Source organism: Salmo salar, chromosome ssa01, assembly GCF_905237065.1.
Source record: "Salmo salar chromosome ssa01, Ssal_v3.1, whole genome shotgun sequence".
NCBI classification, from domain to species: domain Eukaryota; kingdom Metazoa; phylum Chordata; class Actinopteri; order Salmoniformes; family Salmonidae; genus Salmo; species Salmo salar.
In genome coordinates, this window is record NC_059442.1 from 50176315 (window position 1) to 50202332 (window position 26018).

At 41.7% G+C, this 26018-nt stretch overlaps 1 protein-coding gene across 3 annotated transcripts in view; it reads left to right on the plus strand.

Moving 5' to 3' along the window:
- Nucleotides 1-23200, plus strand: part of LOC106604342 (suppressor of fused homolog) — a 30921-nt gene extending 7721 nt beyond the window's left edge. For 2 of the 3 annotated variants that reach the window (XM_014198897.2, XM_014198903.2), the window contains 11 exons: nt 3250-3384; nt 3888-4024; nt 7151-7293; nt 7453-7538; nt 11080-11152; nt 11290-11446; nt 13435-13537; nt 14024-14158; nt 14395-14533; nt 14633-14701; nt 15955-16393. In XM_014198897.2, coding sequence (XP_014054372.2) covers nt 3250-3384; nt 3888-4024; nt 7151-7293; nt 7453-7538; nt 11080-11152; nt 11290-11446; nt 13435-13537; nt 14024-14158; nt 14395-14533; nt 14633-14701; nt 15955-16080 — 1303 coding nt within the window. In that variant the 3' untranslated portion in view covers nt 16081-16393. Of the gene's footprint in view, nt 1-3249; nt 3385-3887; nt 4025-7150; nt 7294-7452; nt 7539-11079; nt 11153-11289; nt 11447-13434; nt 13538-14023; nt 14159-14394; nt 14534-14632; nt 14702-15954; nt 16394-21141 lie in introns of those variants that run through there. The other variant, XM_045718843.1, reaches the window with a different exon arrangement.
- Nucleotides 23201-26018: the final 2818 nt, after the last annotated feature.

Below are 26018 nucleotides of genomic sequence, written 5' to 3' on the forward strand. Positions count from 1 at the left end.
TTTGTATGGTTACACTCACAAGACTCCCATTTACTCAATAAATGTTTGTTTTGTTTGATAAAGTCCCTCTTTATATCCAAAAACCTCTGAGCCTGTGGATTACTGAACAAAACAAAGGCAGTCACAACAGACAGACAAAATCCTAAAAGTCCCAAAGTATCAGTAAAGTTCGTAGAAACATGTCAAACGATGTTTATAATCAATCTTCAGGTTGTTTTTAGTCATAATAACCAATAACATTCACAACCGGACAAAAGCTTCGTCAATATAAAAGGAAAACAAGAAAGGCGTGCTCTCGGTCGTGCGCATGAAAAACCTCTGGGACACTGAATGGTCCACTCATTCAAAGTGGTCTTACTCCCTCATTTTTCAGAATACAAGCCTGAAACAATTTCTAGACTGTTGACATCTAGTGGAAGCCATAGGAAGTGCAATTTGAGTCCAAAGCCGATGGATACTGTAGTGGCATTCAATAGAAAACTACAAACATAAATCCATCCAGCAAGTGGGATTATTTTTTCTCAGGTTTTTGCCTGCCATATCAGTTCTGTTATACTCAGACATTATTCTAACAGTTTTGGAAACTTTAGTGTTTTCTATCCAAATCTACAAATGATATGCATATCCTAGCTTCTGGGCCTGAGTAACAGGCAGTTTACCTTGGGCACGCTTTTCATCCGGAGGTGAAAATAGTGCCCCCTACCCTAATGAAGTTAAGAGCAGTTGGAGGCCACGGAAGGCGTGTTGTATGGCATTGAAGCTCGTTTGGAGGTTTAACACGGTGTCAAAAGAAGGGCCAGATGTATACAGAATGGTGTCGTCTGTGTAGAGGTGGATCAGAGAATCACCAGCAGCAAGCACGGCGACATTGATATATTTACAGAGAAAATAGTCGGCCTGAGAATTGAACCCTGTGGCACCCCATAGACTGCCAGAGGTCCGGACAACAGGCCCTCCGATTTGACACACTGAACTCTATCTGAGAAGTAGTTAGTGAACCAGGCGAGGCCGTCATTTGAGAAACCAAGGCTGTTGAGTCTGCTGATAAGAATGCGTTGATTGACAGAGTTGAAAGCCTTGGCCAGGATGATGAAGACGGCTGCACAGTACTGTCTTATCGATGGCGGTTATGATATCGTTTAGGACCTTGAGCGTGGCTGAGGAGTTTGAGGGGATGCTTGGGACTTGGCCTGCTTGATCTTCTTTTCAGTAGCAATTTTGATGGACTTTGCCGAGCGCATCTTCATCCATTAGTGAGTCGATCGCTTGGATAGTCTTGCTAGAAATGTAATACAATGTAAAAACGTGCAGCCTATAGTAAATGCCAGCAGTCGATTTATTTAAGCATTATTAGGCCTACTTTACAGTACTGTCCCTGTTCATTTTCCCAGGCTTGCACGTTCGGTGTAATACAGGCATCTGATGGTAGTGTTTGCGAATAGCACTGTCCCTGACCCAAATCTGCAAGTCTACCAGTATTTTTCAGTAGATGCTCTTTCACACAAGTCTTTTCACATACCTTTTTGCAAACTCCAGGCTTGCTATCATGTGTCTTTTTCTCAGGAGTGGCTTCCGTCTGGCCACTCTCCCATAAAGCACAGATTGGTGAAGTGCTGTAGAGACCTTCTGGCAGGTTCTCCCATATCAGCCAAGGAACTCTAGTTCTGGCAAGGGTTATTGGTCACCTCCCTGACCAATGTCGTCCTTGCCCGGTTGCTCAGTTTGGTTGGACGGCCAGCTCTAGGCAGAGTCTGGGTAGTTCTATATTTTATTCCTTTTAGCAATGATGGAGGCCACTGCTCTTGGAATCGTTCAATAATCTTGTTTTATACCCTTCCCCAGATATATGCCTCTTCACAATTCTATCTTGGAGATCTACAGACACTTCCTTGGACTTCATGGTATAGTTTCTGTTTTAATACGCACTGTCAACTGTGGGACCTTTTTATATAGGCATGTGTTTCTTTCTAAACATTTGAATTGGTCACAGGTGGACTCAATTTGGAGTGTCATGGCAAAGGGGTGTGAATAAATACTAGATTTATGTATTTCATTTAATGAATTTGAAAACATTTCTAAAAACGTGTTCATGTCATTATGGGGTATTGTGTGTAGATGGGTGAGATGTTAACAAATATTTAATACATTTTGAATTCAGGCTATAACACAACATAAATTTGGATTTAAGTCAAGGTGTGTGATTAGGTGCCCCTCTTCTTGCTGCTTTTGCCCGTTCACGTCATGTGCCTAGCCCGGTACACTGCGGCTCAGGTTAATCGAACTCCCTCCAGGATTGATAGTCCGTGAGACCAACATGATAGGTATAGCTAAGCATATTATTTTAAAGCTAAAGCCTACAGAGTTTGTAAACAAACAGTCTACAAACAAGTGTAAAACACCTTATTTTGGGTTATGATGGTATTATATAGTTATCCTAAGCTGATTAGACATTAAGTTCAAGAATCAATGGTTATGCAATTAATTAAACTTGTTACTTTTTGGCCCACCAGTCACTGTGGCAGGTAGATTTTAAAAAATCTACCAGCTACTCCAGATTGTTTAACCAGACAAAATATTTTGGGGCCGCTAAAATTACACCAACAAAACGCAAACGGATGCGCATGCTTTGTAATGTTTCTAAAACATGGTATATTGTTTAATTTCATTTTTTTGTGACCTGAGTATTTTAACCAAAAATATCACAGATGAGACACACATTCACCTGTCCCTTTAAGGGCGGGACGTTACTTTGGTAGAGCGACTGGAGTCATGTTTGTGCCTGTGAGATGTCTTCCCGAGCAGTTAACTCAAACAGAAAAAAACAACCTAACTTGTTAATAAAACAATGTAAATAGCCAAGAAACACAAGGACAAACTGACTTCAGTAGACGTTTGTTTCAAGTTAATTAGACCAACTTTTATAACTGTGCGCAGCGCTTCTAAAAATGAATCTTTCACTCTGCTCGTTACGTGTGCACAGCCCCCCATAGTCTATTTAGGATTCCTAGTTCTTTGACTTTGTGCAATTTAATTTACCAGCTATGAAACAAAAGGTTATAAATACTTTGAAAACGGGTATTGCTGCATTTATTTAACTAAATGTGATCATACTTTTTATTCACATGTTGTTCACATTGTGACCTGACCACCCGCCAACGTGGCTGGTGAAATAGACATCTTACCCACCAATTCCAAAATCTACCCGCATTTGGCAGGTGTTGCGCTTTTAACAGTAGTGTGTATCTACAGGTTGGGAGGTCCTGATCCATTGGACTACATCAGTATGTACCGTAACATGGGCTGTGCAGTGCAGGACGTACAGGAACACTGGCACTACATCAGCTTCGGACTCAGTGACCTGTATGGAGACAACAGAGTACATGAGTAAGTAGTACAGTACTTCAGGTTAGAGCTCTGGCGGACCAAGTTGCCCAGGTTACTAACACACCGACACATGGTGTGTGCAGCTGTTCACTTTCACTCCTTTGTGTCATTCTGCAGAATCAGCATTGAGACCCTAACACACTCCACACTTGTTTTTCTTGTTCCTCAAAGTTATTTCACATCAACAGTTTTCACCCCCTTGTTTTGTATTGTTCTTGAGTAGACTTGGTAGCTCTGCTCCCCCACAATTCCCAGCAATCTCCCCGTTTGCTCCCCTTCAAACAGCTGCCATTCTTAATGCATGTTTACCATAATTTTGCAGTGTTACTGAATGGGTGGATTGGGTAAAGAAAAGTAACTAAAGGAAAGGAGAATCTGGGTTTATGGTGTTGACTCGCTGTCAAATTAGGAGGGCCCAGGGTGTGGCTAATTAACACACACACACACAAACACACACACACCTGATGAGTGCGACTGCTTGAATTCTGTATGTGTATTGTCAGGTTTACAGGCCAGGAAGGCTCCAGTGGCTTTGGCTTTGAGCTGACGTTCAGGCTGAAGAGAGAGGTGGGAGAAACAGCCCCTCCTACTTGGCCGGCTGAACTCATGCAGGGCCTGGCCCGCTATGTCTTCCAATCAGGTAAGGACCCAGGCTCTGTGTGTCTAGTGTGGCGGGGATATGGTAGGTGGAGAAGGGAGTTGTTTGTCTACCAATTACAAGGAAGGCACTCAGGGCATTATGCATTCCCAGCCGCTTTGTTAATTCACCGCGCAGAGGGCTCCCCTGCCTCTGCATGGACATTTTGGAGCATGTCAGTATTTAACCTCATGTAACCCTACGTCAGTGATGTTTTTGCTAAGGAGAACACTTAGTGGAACTCAGCCCAATCATCCCCAGCTTCCCATTGGCTCTTTCAACCCTTCGCTTCTCTGCTGCAACTTCCTCATGTAGCCTGTAAAAGAATGTGTTCTCATTCAGCTTGTTAGAATAAGGGCTAAATGGAAGTAAATGTGAACTAGAAGAGCATGTTATGTAATGTATGACACCTGTGTTTTTAAAGACCTAGCCAGCTCTGTGCGGTTCTTCTGGGCTCTGGGGAAACTAAAGTCTCATTTCCCTTTCTCTGATGGGAGAAGTGTTAAAAGTTGTCTTAGCTGAGGAACTTTCTAATCTTAACAGTATTTTCTTTACAGCTGTGAAAACGTTTCTCCCTTTCTCACAGACCTTTCCTGGTGTGTGTGTGTGTGTGTAAGCGCGCCACTTTGCGAAGTCCTTTAAATCATCTAGCCGTGTTTAAAGATTACATTGAGGGGAGGGTGGGAGTGTTTAAAAGCCGGTCAGGGAAGCAGAGAGGGAGGGGGTGCCCATTCTCTCTAGGTTATTCTACCCTATCTGCTAGGGGCGTAACGACACGCAAGATAGAAATTAAAACACAAGGCCTATAGGTTATCCCTACACTGTGTTGTATGCCTCTTGAGTAAATCTGAGTTGAGAAAAACTACCTAGAGCCTATAACTAGCTAACTACTAGCTAGTTCAATTTCTCTGATTATAAAGCCAACACAATTGTTATAAAAACAGCATATTATTGACCTAAAAGGTTAGCTGTGTTAGCCCAGTCTCTAGCTTATCCAGGGTCAGTGATGCATAGATAGTACATGGTTGCTATTCTGCCCTTGAATTGCATTCCCATGCAAAACTAGACAGAAGGCTAACAACTAAGTCTTCAATAAAACTCCCAAGGCGTGACTTTTCTTGAATGAATATATTGAAAATGTTTATGGTGTGAAACTGCAAAATACAGAAAATAATATACATTAGTATTCAATTCACATCGACATACTGTTGCTGTACATTATACATTTCAAGTTAAAGTTGCATAAATACAAAGCACGTGCCAAGGTACCATGTATCTGGCATGACGCCAAACCATATAGCTAATTGTTACTCATGGTAATTGGCTAAGTCCTTTCATTACTCTAATGTACAACCATCTCTGTAGAATAACAAAGCATATTACACTAGAAACAGTAACAACTTCAGTATTGTATATTTTACAACTCGTTTGCATGACGCACGAGCAAAGTAGTACAGCTGACGGCATACATGAAAGGCAAGGCAATTTGTGTGAGTAAATGCAACCAACTAACATTGATAAGTAAGCAATTCTATCAATAAGATTATCATCACTAGCAATATGCTTGAATCTAACTTACAAACCATTTTTTTTCTGAGGCTGAAGCGTGACAAGAAATAGCTACACTGAAAGACCTGAACCATAGCATTGTTTTTAGCTGCTTTTATGTGTGCAGAACAAATTCAATACTTCCTGTTTGCGTACCGTCTTTCTAAGTACCAGAAAGCTCCACTAGGGGGCGATAAACACCATGGACCACAATGAAAATCCATCTTAACCACTGTAATGAAATGAACTGTTACCTTCGAACAGGGTGGCAGCACAGTTGCTCTTTCTATGGAAACAACTGCATTTATTTTGCAAGCAACATTGCTCAAATAAATTAAATTAAATGAACCACATAAAATGTTACCTGTAATGTTCATCTCGTGTAGCCTAATTGTCATCTCCTTATTTTCAGGTACCCTTGTACCTAAATTACAAGGGTTGGATTTGAACTAAACATTTTTATGTCTGTACCTAAAAGGCATGTACAAAATCTGGCATGGTTTGTCTCATACATTCTGTACTGGTATCATTTTAAATTGAGAACATATAGCTCAACATGTAAACAATGAGTTTAGCTATTCTCCTTCAGATGACCGTTGCCCATAAGACCAGTAATGCCATCATACTGTAGGCCTATGGCTGCATTGGCTATGCATGCCATATGATAAGCTGCAAAATCGATTCACATAGCTGATATATTGAGAGAGCGTGACAATCAAATAAAACAGATTGGCTGTGATATTCTAATTGTAAGATCTTCAATGACAACACTAGTGTAATACTGTGAAACACTATCCTTACACTTTTAGCGGCAGATATATTATGGACATTTTATGAAATTACAATGTAAAATAAATATCTGTGTTTTGTAACATCCAATCAATCTTGCTGCGGGGAGCCAGCAGACCTTTCAGACCGTTTTTGCAAAATAACAGTCTTCAGACCTCAAAGGGAAGCATAACGACAACATGATCCGGATTCCCTGTGGCTCAGTTGGTAGAGCATGGTGTTTGCAACGGCAGCATGGTGTGTGCAACGCCAGGGTTGTGGGTTTGATTCCCACGGGGGGCCAGTACAAAAAAAAAATGCATGGTATGAAATGTATGCATTCACTACTGTAAGTCGCTCTGGATAAGAGCGTCTGCGAAATGACTAAAATGTAAAAATGATCATTTTCCTCCCCCTCTCTTTTCCAGTATATCTGGACTAGTTCCCTGTTGCCTCCCAAGCAGATGGATTCCTCTGGATCTCTTACTTGCGGTCTCCCCCTCATGGACTCTTTCACTTCAATTTCTCTCTCTCCCTTCTCAATTTCTCTCACATACACACACTTCCTTTCTCCTTCGCTTGACTTTCTCATTTGCTCTTAGACTAGTGCTGAGAAAATGTATGTATTTTCTTGGGCTGGAACGATACCAGTATCGCAATATTTTTTTCTCCTAAAGAAGTGAAATGCACTTTGTTTTGTTCCCTTGCCACGATACTAACGAGTATTGCAATACTGGTATTATCCCGGCCCTAGTATTTTCCAATATGTCACTGAGTAGTCTTTAACCTCCATGTCTCTCCTCTGTCCTGTAGAAAACACGTTTTGCAGTGGAGACCACATATCGTGGCACAGTCCCCTGGACAACAGTGAGTCTCGTATCCAACACATGCTGCTCACTGAAGACCCCCAGATGACTCCGGTCCACACCCCCTTCGGCCTGGTCAACTTCCTGCAGGTGAGCTAATCTAGCCCCAGGCTCTCCGGCGTACCCTCTCAACTCCTTCCTTTTGAGTCTATAATAGCATTATGTCTGTCCCCTCATCTCTACGTGTTCTGTAACCCACTTTCTTACTCCCCTTTTTTGTGTGTGTAACTCCCTCTCCTCTCTATATAGATTGTGGGTGTGTGTACAGAAGAGTTGCAGGCGGCCCAGCAGTGGAACGGCCAAGGAATGCTGGAGCTGCTCCGAGGGGTCCATGTGTGAGTTTGAGGTCCATGTTTGAAATATGAGATGCACTACATGAGCAAAAGTATGTGGACACCTGCTCGTCTAACATCTCATGCCAAAATCATGGGCATTAAAATGGTGTTGGTCCCCCCTTTGCTGCTATAACAGCCTCCACTCTTCCACTAGATGTTAGAACATGTGGGGACTTGCTTCCATTCAGCCACAAACATTAGGGAGGTCGGGCACTGATGTTGGACGATTTTAGATCTGGCTCGCAGTCGGTGTTCCAATTCATCCCAAAGGTGTTCGATGGGGTTGAGGTACGGGCTTTGTGCAGGCCAGTCAAGTTCTATTACACCGATCTCGACAAACCATTTCTGTATGGACCTCGCTTTGTGCACATTGGGGAATTGTCATGCTGAAACAGGAAAGGGCTTTCCCCAAACTGTTGCCACAAAGTTGGAAGCAGAGAATTGTCTAGAATGTCATTGTATGCTATAGCGTTAAGATTTCTCTTCATTGGAACTAAGGGGCCTAGCCCCAACCATGAAAACAGCCCCAGACCATTATTCCTCATCCACAAAACTTTACCTTTGGCGCTATGCATTTGGGCAGGTAGCGTTCTCCTGGCATCCCACTAAACCCAGACTGCCAGATGGTGAAGTGTTATTCATCACTCCAAAGAACGCGTTTCCACTAATTCAGAGTCCAATGGTGGCGAGCTTTACACCACTCCAGCTGACGCTTGGCATTGCACATGGTAATCTTAGGCTGGTGTGCGGCTGCTCGACTATGGAAACCCATTTCATGAAGCTCCCGAAGAACAGTTATTGTGCTGACGTTGCTTCCAGAGGCAGTTTTGAACTCTGTAGTGAGACTTTTACACTCTTCAGCTCTCGGCAGTCCCGTTCTGAGTTTGTATGGCCAACCACTTCGCGGCTGAGCCGTTGTTGCTCCTAGACATTTTCACTTCACAATAACAGCACTTACAGTTGATCGGGGGCAGAAATTTGACGAACTGACTTGTTGAAAAGGTGGCATCCTATGATGGTGCTACGTTGAAAGTCAGAGTTCTTCAGTAAGGCCATTCTATTGCCAATGTTTGTCTGTGGAGATTGCATGGCTGTGTGCTCAATTTTATACCCCGTCAGCAACGGGTGTGGCTGAAATGGCCAAATCCACTAATTTGAAGGGGGGGCCACAATTATGTGTGTGTCAGAAGTTTACATAGACCTTAGCCAAATACATTTAAACTCCTGGTAAAAATTCTCTGTCTTAGGTCAGTTAGGATCACCACTATTTTAAGAATGTGGAATGTCAGAATAATAGTAGAGGGAATGATTTATTTCAGCTTTTATTTCTTTCATCACATTCCCAGTGGGTCAGAAGTTTACATACACTCAATTAGTATTTGGTAGCATTGCCTTTAAATTGTTTAACTTGGGTCAGTCTTCCCTGTGGCTCAGTTGGTAGAGCATGGTGTTTGCAATGCCAGCATGGTGTGTGCAACGCCAGGGTTGTGGGTTCGATTCCCACAGGGGGCCAGTACAAAAAGAATGCATGAAATGTATGCATTCACTACTGTAAGTCGCTCTGGATAAGAGAATCTGCTAAATGACTAAAATGTAAATGTCAAATGTCTCGGGTAGCCTTCCACAAGCTTCCCACAATAAGTTGGGTGAATTTTGGCCCATTCCTCCTGACAGAGCTGGTGTAACTGAGTCAGGTTTGTAGGCCTCCTTGCTTGCACACGCTTTTTCAGTTCTGCCCACAAATTTTCTATAGAATTGAGGTCAGGGCTTTGTGATGGCCTCTCCAATACCTTGACTTTGTTGTCCTAAAGCCATTTCGCCACAACTTTGGAAGTATGCCTGGGGTCATTGTCCATTTGGAAGACCCATTTGTGACCAAGCTTTAACTCCCTGACTGATGTCTTGAGATGTTGCTTCGATATATCCACATAATTTCCCCTCATGATGCCATCTATTTTGTGAAGTGCACCAGTCCCTCCTGCACAAAGCACATCCACAACATGATGCTGCCACCCCCGTGCTTAACGGTTGGGATGGTGTTCTTTGGCTTGCAAGCCTCCCCCTTTGTCCCCATGTGCAGTTGCAAACCGTAGTCTGGCTTTTTTATGGGGGTTTTGGAGCAGTGGCTTCTTCCTTGCTGAGCGGCCTTTTAGGTTATGTTGATATAGGACTCATTTTACTGTGGATATAGATACTTTTGTACCTGTTTCCTCCAGCATCTTCACAAGGTCCCTTGCTGTTCTGGGATTGATTTGCAATTTTCTCACCAAAGTACGTTCATCTCTAGGAGACAGAACGCGTCTCCTTCCTGAGCTGTATGACAGCTGTGTGGTCCCATGGTGTTTATACTTGCGTACTATTGTTTGTACAGATGAACGTGGTACCTTCAGGCGTTTGGAAATTGCTCCCAAGGATGAATCAGACTTGTGGAGGTCTACTATTTTTTTTTTTTTCTGGGATCTTGGCTGATTTCTTTTGATTTTCCCATGATGTCAAGCAAAGAGTCCAAAGGTAGGCCTTGAAATACATCCACAGGTACACCTCCAATTGACTCAAATTATGTCAATTAACCTATCAGAAGCTAAAGCCATGATATCATTTTCTGGAATTGTCCAAGCTGTTTAAAGGCACAATCAATTTAGTGTATGTAAACTTCTGACCCACCGGAATTGCGATACAGTAAAATTATAAGTGAAAAATGACTTGTCATGCACAAAGTGAATGTCCTTACCGACTTGCCAAAACTGTAGTTTGTTAACAAGAAATTTGTGGAGTGGTTGAAAAACGAGTTTTAATGACTCCAACCTAAGTGTATGTAAACGTACGACTATATATATACATACATACGTACGTACGTACGTACGTACGTGTATATTTATACATTTGTGTGTGTTTATATATTTGTGTGTGTGCCACCCTGTTAGTCTACCAGTGGTGTCAATTCGTTTTTGGGGGTATCTGTACTTTACTATTTATATTTTTTACAGCTTTTACTCCACTACATTCCTAATGAAAATAATTTACGTTTTACTCCTTGACACCCAAAAGTACTCATTACATTTTGAATGCTTAGCAGGACAGGAAAATTGTCTAATTCCCGCACTTATCAAGAGAACATCCCTGGTCATCCCTACTGCCTCTGATCTGTCAGACTCACTAAACACAAATGCTTAGTTTGTGAATTTTGTCTGTGTTGAACTGTGCCCCTGGCTATCCGTATATAAATTAATTAATTGTGTTGTCTGGTTTGCTTAATATAAGAAATGTTAAATGATTTATACTTTTACTTTTGATACTTAAGTACATTTAAAACCAAATACTTTTACTCAAGTAGTATTTTACTGGGTGACTTGTACTTTTCTTGTGTGTATCATTTTCTTTTAAGGTATCTTACTTTTACTCAAGTTTGAAAATTAGGTACTTTTTTTCACCACTGCAGTCTACTAGTCTTATTTCACATTAACTTTATCCCAGTATGACCGAGTCCATGTTAACCCTATGTTAATGATTTTCTTTTCCCCTCCGTGCTGTATGTGTTTAGTGCTGGAGGGCCCTGGTTGATAACTGACATGAGGAGAGGAGAGACCATCTTTGACATCGACCCTCATTTACAAGTAAGGCTTTGATTAATTACACTGTTTTCATTCAAACAGCTTCACCTACTGGTTCAGTCCCCACAATGTGTGGGTCTTTGCTAGTGTTAATGTATGTTGGCTAGTGTTGATGTTTGCGTGTGTGTGCTCATCCTAAGCCGGAGCGTGTGGACCAGGGTATAGAGACAGAGGGCTCCAACCTGAGCGGCGTTAGCGCAAAGTGTGTGTGGGACGACCTCAGCCGACCACCCGAGGATGAAGAGGACAGCCGCTCCATCTGTATAGGATCTCAGCCACGAAGACTGTCGGAAAAAGGTGACACACACACGCACCTAACCTACAGTGCCTTCAGAATGTATTCACACCTTGACTTTTTCCACGTTTTGTTGTTACAGCCTGAATTTAAAATGGATTCAATTGAGATTGTCACATAAACCAAAATGTCAGTGGAATTAGGTTTTTAGACATTTTTACAAATGATTTAAAACCTGAAATGTCTTGAGTCAATAAGCATTCAATCCCTTTGTTATGCCAAGCCTAAATAAGTTCAGGAGTAAAACTTTGCTTAACAAGTCACATAATAAGTTACATGGACTCACTCTGCGTTCAATAATTTTGAATGACTACCTCATCTCTGTATCCCACACATATAATTATTTGTAACACAGATATAATTTTAAACACAGATTCAACCACAGACCAGGAAGGTTTTCCTATATATATATATATATATATATATATATATATATATATATATATATATATATATATATATATACATATATATACACGTTATATACACGTTGATATACGTTATATATATACGTTGAATATCACTATGAGCATGGTGTTAGTAATTACACTTTCGATGGTGTATCAATACACGCAGTCAGTTACAAAGATTCAGGTGTCCTTCCAACTCCTATATCTTGAAATACACAATGTAGAGGATGATAGGACTAAAAAATAGAGTACTAATGGGCAATAGGGAATTGTAAATAGGAGTTGGGTTCCAGTTCAACATCTGTGTAGAATTTGTGGAATGTCACTCCTGAACTCAGAGCTACGTACTGTACATTGACTCTGGAGCAGGATACTGGTTATTTGGCCATTGGTACTGCAAGGACCTCTGATTGGTCAACCCCAGGCTAGGGTGGGGGGTGGTAAATGGCATCGTGTTCCTTTGTTCGGTGGAGAAAAGCTGAGGACGGGAGACTGAACATCTACCTCCCAACATAACATCTTGATTTGTACTTCTCAAATAAACCTATTTTTCTCCCCCTGATTTGCTTTGGAGTTTGTGTTATTGAAGAATAAAATCAATTGGTAACACTCCTAATGTTTGGGGCAAATCCAATACAGCACATTACGGAGTAACACTCCATATTTTCAAGCATAGTGTTTGCTGCATCATGTTATGGCTATGCTTGTAATCGTTAAGGCCTGGGGAGATTTTCAGGATAAAAAAGAAACTGAATGGAGCTAAGCACAGACAAAATCCTAAAGGAAAACCTGGTTCAGTCTGCTTTCTGACCCTGGGACATAAATTCTCCTTCCAGCAGGACAATAACCTGAAACACAAGGGCTTATATACACTGGAGTTGCTTACCAAAACGACATTGAATGTTCCTGAGTGGCTTAGTTACCGTTTTGGACTTAAATCGGCATGAAAATTTACGGCAAGACTTAAATGGCTTTCTAGCAATGATCAACAACCAACTTGACAGAGCGTTAAGAATTTTCAAATATTTTTCCATCCAGATTTTCACATCTCTTAGTCTTTCTGGGTAAGTCCAACACGACTAGGTGATTCTAACATGTTGGGTTCTGAAAATATGAAATATACTTATGTCACTGAGGGAGAGAGGGGAATGTGAATACTTTATGTAAATTATGTATTTCTGTATTTCATTTTCAATACATTTCAAAACATTTCTAAACATGTTTTCACTTTCATTATGGCGTATTGTGTAGATGTCTAAAGGAAATCAGGCTGGAACACAACAAAATGTGAAATATGTCAAGGAGTATGACTACTTTCTGAAGGCACAAGACACTTCTAATGGGCTCTCATGGATCTGACATGCATTGTGTTCAATAGCCACCAAATGTAAGAAAACAGATTGAAATAGGGCTGGACTTGTCCGATTTTAGAACCGCTCCTATTTGTTTTCTGTTGCAATTTTTTTTAAATTGTGCCTTATTGAACACTACCAAGATTAGGGTAAGTGAAGTCTTGAGTGGTTTTGTGTCCTAATGTTATTGTATGTCCCAAAACTAACCCAATGGTTTGTCCCCTGCAGATACAGAGCAGATCAGAGAAGCCCTGAGAAAAGGATTGGAGTTCAACACTAAAGCGACACTACCCCCTATCAACTCACAGAGACAAGGACATGACAGGCCTCAGTGAGTACATGCACACACAGTTAAGCTTTCTTTCCTCACTTTCCCACTCCAAACTTTTATTCTGAGTCAGCATTGAGATATGCACTCTTGTTTTTAGTTTTTTTCCTCTCAAGCAGTGATGTCACACCAACAGCTTTCACTTCCTTATTTTTAAGGTTCTCTAGAGTAGACTCGCCATATATACCCCTCCCTTTAACCCATCCAGAGCCATGAGACCCCACTGAGTACAAAGTACTGGGACATTGAACACATGATAGGTGTATGATATTGTATGTGGTACAATTCTTCCCCTGGTTTCTCCATAGACAATGGGCCATTTGCAGAGCCAGCTGTATCACAGGTAAGAGAAACATGAGAGATGAGGGGCAAGGTTGTTACAAACCATAGCAAACTCTTGCACACACTTTATAGGGAGATACAGACCACCACCAGACTTTATGTTTCCCCTGTACCTAAGTTGTCATTTGAATATCTCTCTTTCTCTAGGAGTCGTAAGGACAGTCTGGAGAGTGAGAGTTCAGCGGCCATCGTTCCTCACGAGCTAGTTCGTACCAGACAACTGGAAAGTGTTCATCTGAAATTCAACCAGGAGTCAGGAACACTGCTGCCCCTCTGTCTCAGGTGCGCACACACACTAGAGTTGGGGATGATTATGGGTCTTCCCACATACATACATTAAATAAAACAAGACTAGGGTCATCTGACAGAGCCGTTTGTATGTGAAAGGGGGATAGATGGGGAGCTGAGAGAGACAGATGGTAAGAAGAAGCAGGTTCTCCAACCCAGCAGACATTTTCCATAAAGTATGTATTCAGTGATGTTTAATGATTGTTGTACTGGTCGTATTCTGTGCTTAGGGGTCGTTTGCTCCATGGTAGACACTTCACCTATAAGAGTATAAATGGAGACACAGCCATCACCTTCGTATCCACCGGAGTAGAGGGGGCCTTTGCTACTGAGGAACACCCGTACGCCGCACATGGACCCTGGCTACAGGTACACACACCCTGGCTCCTGGTACACACACAAACTGCTTCAAGGGCATACTTGCTGCATGTGCTTACTGCATGTTCTTATGTTACCATATCTCCTCAGATATTGCTGACTGAGGAGTTTGTTGAACAGATGCTTGGAGATCTATCGGAGCTCAACACTCGAGAGGAGGTGATTGGAAACACCTTTTACAATTCTTTACAGGGGTAATATCAAGAATGTGGCTGTAGATCTGAGTTCTCTGGAACAGTCTTCCCGACAGCTAATGGTTCGAAACTCCTGCGCATGTGGGATTCTCTACTTTACACAATCTCTGCTCTGCTCATTTGGCTACCCAAAGAACAGGCTACTCTGGTAAATTTCAGTGATGAATGGAGAAAGGTGCTCATGTAATAAAGTTAGATCAAAACTGAATCCATATCTGCAAGATCAGGTAATGGCAGTGTTCTACAGAACTGAATATAATGGCATGTAACATTACTGTGAGACAAAAAACACCACCTAATTTCTTATGATGATTATGCGAATGGTCGCGTTTCTTTCATGGCCAGAACTCAACAGCGCACACCACTAGGCAGAATATGTGCTTTGATTGCTTTGATGTAAAATCCCATAGCGAATGATAATGAGCGCATGCAAACATTTTATATCGTCTCTGACATAAACTATTTGTAGGACAGACATCCCAGCTCATAAAGTTATACAAGTAACTAAAAAATGCTACTCACAATTTGCTGCACACACAACAGCAAGGCTCTTGATCCAGAAGGGATTCTCTGCTGTTACCTAGAGGGGCATGATTGCAAGAAGCTAACCACTTAGCACAACTGCAGAGCACTGAGCACATTTTAGACTTAATAATTAAGATGTCCAACTGGCAACATTTAGTTGTGAATTCTGTACTGTAATTAGATCAGTGTGTGCTGCACAACAGTGATTAACCAACAAGGCTCCGGTCTCGTTGTTGTCTGCTTGTAAACAAACAACCATGTGATTAGGGACTACTGGTAAGCTTCATAATGTGCCAGGTGAAATGAATAACGTGATCTGCTTTATTGCCTAACGTATTGCACAAGTTGACTGTAGGTTTTTACATAGCTAAAAATATTCAAGTGTATAAAATAAATTAACTTCCAAGAAATGTACTGAACAAAAATATTAACGCAACATACAACAATTTAAATGTTTTTCCTGACTTACAGTTCATAAATGAAGTTGATTGAAATAAATTCCTTAAGCCCTAATCTATGGATTTTATATGACCGGGCAGGAGTGCAGCCATGGGTGGACCAGGGAGGGTATAGGCCCTCCCATTTAGGGGAGCCAGGCCCAGCCAATCAGAATTAGTTTTTCAAGACAAAAGGGCATTATTACAGACAGAAGTACTCCTCAGTTTCATCAGCTGTCCGGGTGGCTGGTTTCAGATCATCCTGCAGGTAAAGAAGCCAGATGTGGAGGTCCTGGCTGGCGTGGTTACACATGGTCTGCGGTTGAGGCCAGTGGACGTACTGACAAATTTTCGAAAACGACGTTGGAGGCGGCTATGGTAGCGATGTACATTCTATTCTCTGGCAACGGCTCTGGTGGACGTACCTGCAGTCAGCATGCCAATTCCACGCTCCTTCAAAACTTGAGATATCTGTGGTGTTTGTGTGGCCAAACTGCACAGTGCTGTGGCCAAACTGCACAGTGCTGTGGCCAAACTGCACAGTGCTGTGGCCAAACTGCTGTATAATCAGTTTCTTGATATTCCACCTATCAGGTGGATGGATTATGGATTGGATTGAAGGAGAAATGTTCACTGACAAGGATGTAAACAAATTTGTGCAAAAAATAAGAAAATTCATCTTTTTGTGAGCATGGGAAAATTCTGCGATCTTTTATTTCAGCTCATGAAACATGGGAACAATACTTTACATTTTGCATTTATATTTTGGTTCAGTATAGTTTTAACGGTATTGATGGGATTAAAATGTATTTAATAGTATTTTTTTTGCCAACGATCTACACAAAAGTACTGTGTCAAATTGGATGAAAAATTCGACAATTTCTTAAAGATTAATGGGGGAAAAAACTAATATTCACTATGACAAAGTATGTGGACACGTGCTCGTCGAACATATCATTCCAAAATCATGGGCATTAATATAGAGTTGGGTCCCTCTCCTGCTGTAGCAGCCTTCAATCTTCTGGGAAGGCTTTCCACCTGAAGTTGGAACATTGCTGCTGGGACTTTCAATCATGAGCAGTGCCCCGCTGAAAGTGACTGAGCTCTTCAGTAAGGCCATTCTACTGCCAATGTTTGACAATGGAGATTGTATGGCTGTGTGCTCGATTTATTATTATTTATTTTTTTATACACCGGTCAGCAACTGGTGTGGCTGAAATAGCCGAATCCACTAATTTGAAGGGGTGTCCACATACTTTTGTATATATATAGTGTACCTTTATTTAGATTCACCCCCTTAAACACATTTGTTTAAGTCTTCTTGGGTAAGCCGCTAAGAGCTTTGCATATGTGGATTGTGAAATATTTGCCTAATATTATTTTCAAAATTCTTCAGGATGCATGTTTTGGAATATTTGTATTTATATTTTAATAATTTTCACTCTCATTTAGTTCATTAATGGTTGAGTCACAGCCATTGTAACAGCTACGGTGTTCAATCACCAATGGCCTTATGGTGACATCCCAGAACAGTTTCCTTCCTGTCTTGAGGCTCAGTTCAGAATCTTTGATTCTGGGTGGTTAAATACATCATCCTCAGCATAATTGTTAACTTGACCATGCTTAAAGAGAAAAGCTCCCTGGTCTTTGTAGTTGAATATTTGCTTGAAAGTCAATACTTGACTGAGGGACCTTACATACAGTGCATTCAGAAAGTATTCAAACCCCTTGACTTTTTCCACATTTTTTTTACATTACAGCCTTATTCTAAAATGTATTAAATAGTTTTTCCCTCAACACACACTACCTCATGACAAAGCAAAAACGGGTTTTTACAGAGTGTTTTTTTATAAAAATAAAACAAACAAACAAAAATCACATTTACCTAGCTTTTCAGACCCTTTAATCAGTATTTTGTTGAAGAACCTTTTGGCGGTGATTACAGCCTCATGTCTTCTTGGGTATGATGCTACAAGCTTGGCCCACTTGTATTTGGGGAGTTTCTCCCATTCTCTGTAGATTCTGTCAGATTGGATGGGGAACGTTGCTGAACAGCTCTTTTCATGTCGCTCCATAGATGTTAATTGGGTTCAAGACTGGACTCTGGCTGGGCCACTCAAGGACATTCAGAGACTTGTCCCGAAGCCAATCCTGCGTTGTCTTGGCTGTGTACTTAGGGTTGTTGTCCTACTGAAAGGTGAACCTTCGCCCCAGTCTGAGGTCCTGAGCTCTCTGGAGCAGGTTTTCATCAAGGATCTCTCTGTACTTTGCTCTGTTCATCTTTCCCTCCATCCTGACTAGTCTCCCAGTCCCTGCCACTGAAAAACATCGCCACCACCATGCTTCATCGTAGGGATGGTGCCAGGTTTCCTCCAGATGTGACGCTTGGCATTCAGGCCAAAGAGTTAAATCTTGGTTTCATCAGACCCGAAAATCTTGTTTCTCCATGGTCTGGGAGTCCTTTAGGTGCCTTTTGGCTAACTCCAACCGTGCTGTCATGTGCTTATTACTGAGGAGTGGCTTCCATCTGGCCACTCTACCATAAAGGCCAGATTGGTGGATTGCTGCAGATATTGTTGTCCTTCTGGAAGGTTCGCCCATCTCCACAGTGACCATCGGATTCTTTGTCACCTCACTGACCAAGGCCCTTCTCCCCCGATTGCTCAGTTTGGCTGGGCGGAAAGCTTTAGGAAGAGTCTTGGTGGTTCCAGACTTCTTGCATATAAGAATGATGGAGGCCACTGTGTTCTTGGGGACTTTCAATGCTGCAGAAATGTTTTTGTACCCTTCCCCAGATCTGTGCCTGGACACAATCCTGTCTCGGAGCTCTACGGACAATTCCTTTGACCTCATGGCTTGGTTTCTGCTCTGACATGCACTGTCAACTGTGGGAGCTTGTATAGACAGGTGTGTGCCTTTACAAATCATGTCCCATCAATTGAATTTACCACCGCTGGACTCCAAATAGTTTGTAGACACATCTCAAAGATGATCAATGGAAACAGGATGCACCTGAGCTCACTTTTGGGTCTCATAGCAAAGGGTTTGAATACTTGTATGAATATACACTGCTCAAAAAAATAAAGGGAACACTTGAACAACACGATGTAACTCCAAGTCAATCACACTTCTGTGAAATCAAACTGTCCACTTAGGAAGCAACACTGATTGACAATACATTTCACATGCTGTTGTGCAAATGGAATAGACAACAGGTGGAAATTATAAGCAATTAGCAAGACACACCCAGTAAAGGAGTGGTTCTGCAGGTGGGGACCACAGACCACTTCTCAGTTCCTATGCTTCCTGGCTGATGTTTTGGTCACTTTTGAATGCTGGCGGTGCTTTCACTCTAGTGGTAGCATGAGACGGAGTCTACAACCCACACAAGTGGCTGAGGTAGTGCAGCTCATCCAGGATGGCACATCAATGCGAGCTGTGGCAAGAAGGTTTGCTGTGTCTGTCAGCGTAGTGTCCAGAGCATGGAGGCGCTACCAGGAGACAGGCCAGTACATCAGGAGACGTGGAGGAGGCCGTAAGAGGGCAACAACCCAGCAGCAGGACCGCTACCTCCGCCTTTGTGCAAGGAGGAGTAGGAGAAGCACTGCCAGAGCCCTGCAAAATGACCTCCAGCAGGCCACAAATGTGCATGTGTCTGCTCAAACGGTCAGAAACAGACTCCATGAGGGTGGTATGAGGGCCCGACGTCCACAGCTGGGGGTTGTGCTTACAGCCCAACACCGTGCAGGACGTTTGGCATTTGCCAGAGAACACCAAGATTGGCAAATTCGCCACTGGCGCCCTGTGCTCTTCACAGATGAAAGCAGGTTCACACTGAGCACGTGACAGACGTGACAGAGTCTGGAGACGCCGTGGAGAACGTTCTGCTGCCTGCAACATCCTCCAGCATGACCGGTTTGGCGGTGGGTCAGTCATGGTGTGGGGTGGCATTTCTTTGGGGGGCCGCACAGCCCTCCATGTGCTCGCCAGAGGTAGCCTGACTGCCATTAGGTACCAAGATGAGATCCTCAGACCCCTTGTGAGACCATATGCTGGTGCGGTTGGCCCTGGGTTCCTCCTAAATGCAAGACGATGCTAGACCTCATGTGGCTGGAGTGTGTCAGCAGTTCCTGCAAGAGGAAGGCATTGATGCTATGGACTGGCCCGCCCGTTCCCCAGACCTGAATCCAATTGAGCACATCTGGGACATCATGTCTCGCTCCATCCACCAACGTCACGTTGCACCACAGACTGTCCAGGAGTTGGCGGATGCTTTAGGAGGAGATCCCTCAGGAGATCCCTCAGGAGACCATCCGCCACCTCATCAGGAGCATGCCCAGGCGTTGTAGGGAGGTCATACAGGCACATGGAGGCCACACACACTACTGAGCCTCATGTTGACTTGTTTTAAGGACATTACATCAAAGTTGGATCAGCCTGTAGTGTGGTTTTCCACTTTAATTTTGAGTGTGACTCCAAATCCAGACCTCCATGGGTTGATAAATTGGATTTCCATTGATTATTTTTGTGTGATTTTGTTGTCAGCACATTCAACTATGTAAAGAAAAAGGTATTTAATAAGATTATTTCTTTCATTCAGATCTAGGATGTTGTTTAAGTGTTCCCTTTATTTTTTTGAGCAGTATATTTTTGTTTTTAATACATTTGCAAACATTTCTGAAACTGTTTTTGTTATCATTATGGGGTGTTGTGAGTAGATTGAGGAATTTGTATTTAATCTATTTTAGAATAAGTGGTCTGAATACTTTCCGAATGTTACATATGGAAGGGGTAGTAATTAAAAAATCATGTCAACCCCTATTTTTTCCACACAGAGCGAGTCTTATTTATGATTTGTTAAGCCACATTTACTCCTGAACTAATTCAGGCTTGCCTAAACAAATGGGATGAATACTAATTCCACAACTAATTTTCTTTTCACTTTGACATTATGGAATATTTTGTTTTAGATCAGTGACATACTTATGATACCAACCAACTTGAGAAGATCTAAATGCATATTCACATGAAACTGATTCAGATCAAATGGTCGGTATGCAGATGCTGCATGGACATTTCACCGGTAAAACTTGAAGAATTATCATTCACGACAGTTACAAATGTAAAGGGAGGGTGACCACAAATGTGGGCATAAAGAGGTAAAGAAACGCATGCGCAGATCTTTGGCTCAGAGGAACGCTTCCAGGGGCAGAATGGGGAGGTTACCAACGGATCCTTGGCCTATAAAGAAGCTTTTAGGTAATCCTGTAATATTACATTTGCAAAATTCCCCCCAAAATCCTAGATTTTTCAGAAGTCCTGGTGGGAGGATTCCTAGAAAAAACAGGGAATGGAAAAACCTGGTAAAGTTTCCAGAATGTTTTAACTACATATTCTGTATCTGTCAATAAATGTTTTTCTCCTGTTTGATTCCTCCTTCCAGACCAAGTTACCGAAGGAGTACAGCTGGCCAGAAAAGAAACTGAAGATCTCGGTCCTGCCTGACTCTGTGTTTGACAGCCCTCTGCAGTAAGACTTGGACCCAGTCCTCTCTTCAGAATACTCTGGACCTGTTCACCCAGACTTTAAATGGTCATGTTCAGTAGGTCACATCGTTGCAAAGCGTTTCCCAACAGAACGCCCTACTCTGTTCCATGGGCTCTGGTCTGCCTTCTATCCCCAAAGTGAGAACACCTTACCTCCACCTGATCTCTTTGTCACATCTGCCTTTGACTTGACTGTTACTGCCTTCTGCGAGCTACCAATTTCTACTGCGTTTTTCTAACCTTGTAGAAACGCCTGGAGATGTTCCGGAAACCTGTTTTTCCACATAGCTGCCTTGCTAGATTATACATAGTCGCCATGTCTTGTGAATGGGTAACATTTCTAGTTAGGATATGACATCCCACTAGACTCATTAAGTTTGTAGCACAGGCAAAAATGCAGGGTCAGTTGATTTAGTTCAAGGATTCTGTTTTTTGGTTTTCTAGGGCCACATTCAATTTTAAGTGTTCTCTTAAAAGGCCTATGCGTTTATTTTTTGTTTAAGTGCTGGACGTTCGCTTAATGTGTTTTAAAGTGTATCTATGGTCAAGCCAAAGGTGCTACCAGTTTCCCATGAGGTTTGTATCGGACCAGATGTTGTGGTATTTAGACAACTGAACCTTATTCAGTGCCAACCTCTGCAAATCTGAAATGGTGCCTTCTTCCCTATATAGTTTTCTTTTGGCCAGAGCCTTATGAGGGGTATATAGGGCAGGGGTCTTCAAACGGGTCTACAGCATGCAGGCACTGCAGGGGCTGTTCATTTTACATTTTTGTTTATTCCAATGTTTTTGTGAATATCCATGTACCGGGAAAGTGCCGATGGCTGTAAGCTTTCTTAACATGGACATAATGTTTTGCAGAAATGTGTTGGCCTATTAGCTATTAAGGTAATCCCAATGTTAGTTTACACTTCCTCTTCAAATTATAACTGGGGAGGTCAAATTAATATCTCCCAGATCAAATATTTTTTTATATTTTCACCTCTCCTTGCTTTTTATACACATTATCATTTTTTGCTAACATATGATGGGGTCTCTGGGTCGACGGATTGCCTGGGCGGGGGTCCCTTGGGAAAAAGTTTGAAGACCCTTGGCATATGGTGTAATTTGGAATACAGACAATCAAACCACATGATCCTCTCATTCTATTGTGTCCTGTCAAATCTTTATGCCACTGTGCCAATTTTTTGTGTATGTTCTGTTTTACTGTTAATTTTTGAAATATCTCTGAAGCTCTACAATGACTGTTAACTACTATTAGAGGAAATATTGTGTTTGTAAGAGTTTAAAGGCCTGTCAGAGTGAAATGTTGGAAAGTGTTTCAGAGAACTCCCCATGTGTCCACAAATAAAGTTAGTCTGACATTTTCACTGAAGAACAGCTACTGTATTGTGTTTCCTGTCCCTAGTTGGATCAGATTTCCTGTCCCTAGTTGGATTTGTTGATAGAACTGATGTCAGTGCCTGTGTTTTTAGCCACTAGAACTTGTCAGAGCCTAGGTCCATGCCACATTATTTATCACCACTTTCTTCACAGAAACTCATTCTTCCCTTCACTGTCACAATACGTGTCAACTGTTGCGTGAATATATTCATGTTTTGCTATGGTAGAAACAGAACCAGAGTCAGTCTACCATGGCCTTGAAGTGTATTGTATCGACTGTCAACTGCTCCTGTATTTTAATATACATCAGTTTCAATCAAGGTCCTCCCAGATATCTGTTATGCCATAACTGCATTCCATAGCTAGTTAGTCAAGAACAGGAGCTGACTCCTTTTTCTATACAGTGATGACCTCCAGTTCACGTGTATTCTACCATGTCTTTTTTTTATTCCGATTGTTAGTTTTTTTGTGGTCTTTATAATACTGTTTATTGTTATTTTTTTGATGAATGAAGGAATCACTAAACCGCCTGTTAATGTAATCACAAGTGCATTAAACAGAAATCGACATTCACGTCAGTGGTTTTTGGTCTGATGGTCTATACTAGTGTAAGTACATTAAATGTGTATGTATAATGAATTCATTTCGGTATATTGAATATTTAGCTATTTCATAATTTCCTTTGTAGTATTCTCAGTTTAGGTAGGTCTGATGCATGCATTCGCGGTGTACCACGGAACAAAGACTAAAGATGAAAGATGACTTTTGATATGATTTTTTTCCCCATCTGAGAATCTTGGATGAGTTGTTTTTGTCACCGTCCATTTCCCTCGACTCCTTACCGTGTCAGACACGTCACGTTATCGGACTGGAAGCGCTGCCACAAAATCGAACGAACAGCCTAAATTATTGCAGAGATGGGACTAGAATAAAGCGCCGAGCAAACACAGTCGAAGGACATGGACACCTATGCTTTCTCTGCGGTGAAACCGTTTGACGTTTTCTGCTTTCCTGGACTAAGGCTTTATTTGTCGATAAAGAGATGGTAAATGCATAGTAACGTTGATTTTTTTTTTATTCTTAAAGGCAAGCAAGGCTGGCGATAACGAGGACAAACGGTGTCGCGTTTTAAAACCAAATTAAATGGATTCTATGCGAATTAGGTATAAATAAATACAAATCTTGACATATTGTAACAATTTTAGGAAAGCTGATACAGTGTTAGGTTTAGTGTGTAAATTTGTAACTGTTTGGCAGTCATATTTTTGTTGCAACGTATTCTTGTTTGATTGACTTAACTTTCTTGGAAGGGAATTCATGAATATATTTGCGGTCACATTTTTGCTCCCCATGTCTGCAAAGAGCTTTTACGATTCATACTTGTTAGAGAAACGTCAAACGTAGATGAATATACCACAGCCTTCTATTTCAGCTAGCTAAAGCTTTTAATGCAAGAATGGAACCTGATATTTCCATAGGGAAAGGGAGTCACCTTTTTTGCTTTTCTCCCCTTAGAGACATTTGGTGGACGGGTTGTTTTGAGATTAGACTGACTATGCACTTTGACTTTTATTTCTGTCGGCTCTCTTCCAGTCTACAGATAGGCATCACATTGACATAGCTTCATTTAAAAATACTGTCATCAATATTTAATCTACTTGCAAATCCTTTTTAATCCTTGTTTTATGAAGAGAAATGATAAAATGTATCAGTGCTCATCGGCCATTGGACATAAACAGCAAGCTGGAAATCGCAAATTCAACAGTGGTTTGGAAGGAGTCCGTGACAATGGATAATTGCAAGCACTGCAAAGCAATCACCAGCCTGCTATTCAGTGGAGTGGCTGTGTGGTCCCAAATATGGTATTAAGGGGCTCTTTTCCAAGTTTAAAATGATAAAACAGTCAACATTGGCCATGCTGTCAATGAAGTGGGATTTGTGCCGCACTCAAAACAACTTAACTTGGAACTACTTAACCTTGACTTCAGTGAGTTCAAGACAACTGGGAAGTCGGGAATAAACAAGCTCTGACTGGGGAAAATACATTTTGAACGGTCATCCGGCCTCTTTCTAGAGCTAAATACCTGAATATCAATGACGTCATGATTAGAACTTGTTTTTTCAGAGTTCCCAGTTGTTTTGAAAGCACCATAAATCCAGAGAATGCCAGACTTTGCCCATGAAGGACCGCTGCGCCACCTTCCTGTTCAAGTTAGCACAACATGAGTCCAAAAAAGTATTGTATGCTGCTGCATAAATGATGTAATATGCCAGGGAGATATGTATACTGTAGCTAAGAAAGTAATACTACGTGTATGTTGTGTAGTAAGATGTTAGTAACCTATGTGCCTCACCCTAATAATTTTGTATTTACACCTCTTAATTTTGCCTACTGCTCTGACTTGGTGGTGCACATGTAGCCTATAGCCTGTTTTAGAGAAATGTAATCATCGAATATTGTAAGACCTTTCGTTGTCTGCTTATATGCCCCCTTTATTTATCCTACGGTTCTGATTTGGTGTACAGGGAGAACACTAAGAACGGCCCATGTTCTGAATTCTGTTGCTGTACATTTCAAAAGTGCTAAACAAATGGTTATATTGACTACGTCTATCCTAGCTTGCTCATTATTGTCTTAATCGAAATTACGGATTGTTCCTAATCCGCTTGTCGTTCCCTTATGCCATAGTTTGTACATCTCAATTGTCAGCAGAAACCACATTTGTTTAAGCAAGTCAGTCATATCTGCTATGTTTTTTTTTTTAAACACAGTAAATGAGGCTGAATTAACTGTTTCGCTGCCAGACGAGGCTCCACTGATAGCCAGGTGTAGCAGTGGTAAGATGTTGGGACAGCTTTATGTAGGCCCTAACAGTTTGTTGGCACCGTTTGTCACTGTTATAGTACAATTAATGTGTTGTGTAGTGGCTTTGCTGGCATGCATCTCACTTATTTTTTTGTTTGTTGTCCCACGAAGATTTGCATGCTAAAATCGCCACTGTATACTACCTTAAGCATCAGGGGGGAAACACAACACAGACCTTAGATTAGAGGCTATGGACATTTTTGAAAACTTCATCCTTTTCTTCTTAGCATTGCCCCATCTGTGTAGGACTGGCCAGCAGTATCTCTGAGAGGAGTCTACTCCACACACACAGATAGGAAAGGCAGTGATCTCTAATTGGACAGTATAGGCATTTCATAAAAGCCTAACAGCTCTGTGAGCCAGTTCGTTACAATGCTGATGGCAATGTTAAGGGCAGTTGGATGATGACAGTTGTGAAGTGCTGTCAGTTTATTATGAAAGAGGTTCTCTGTTTGTTATCCTGGGGTTCCTCATTTAAACATGAGCTAGTTCCTGGCCAACCCGTGAGTGTCTGACAAGATGCCT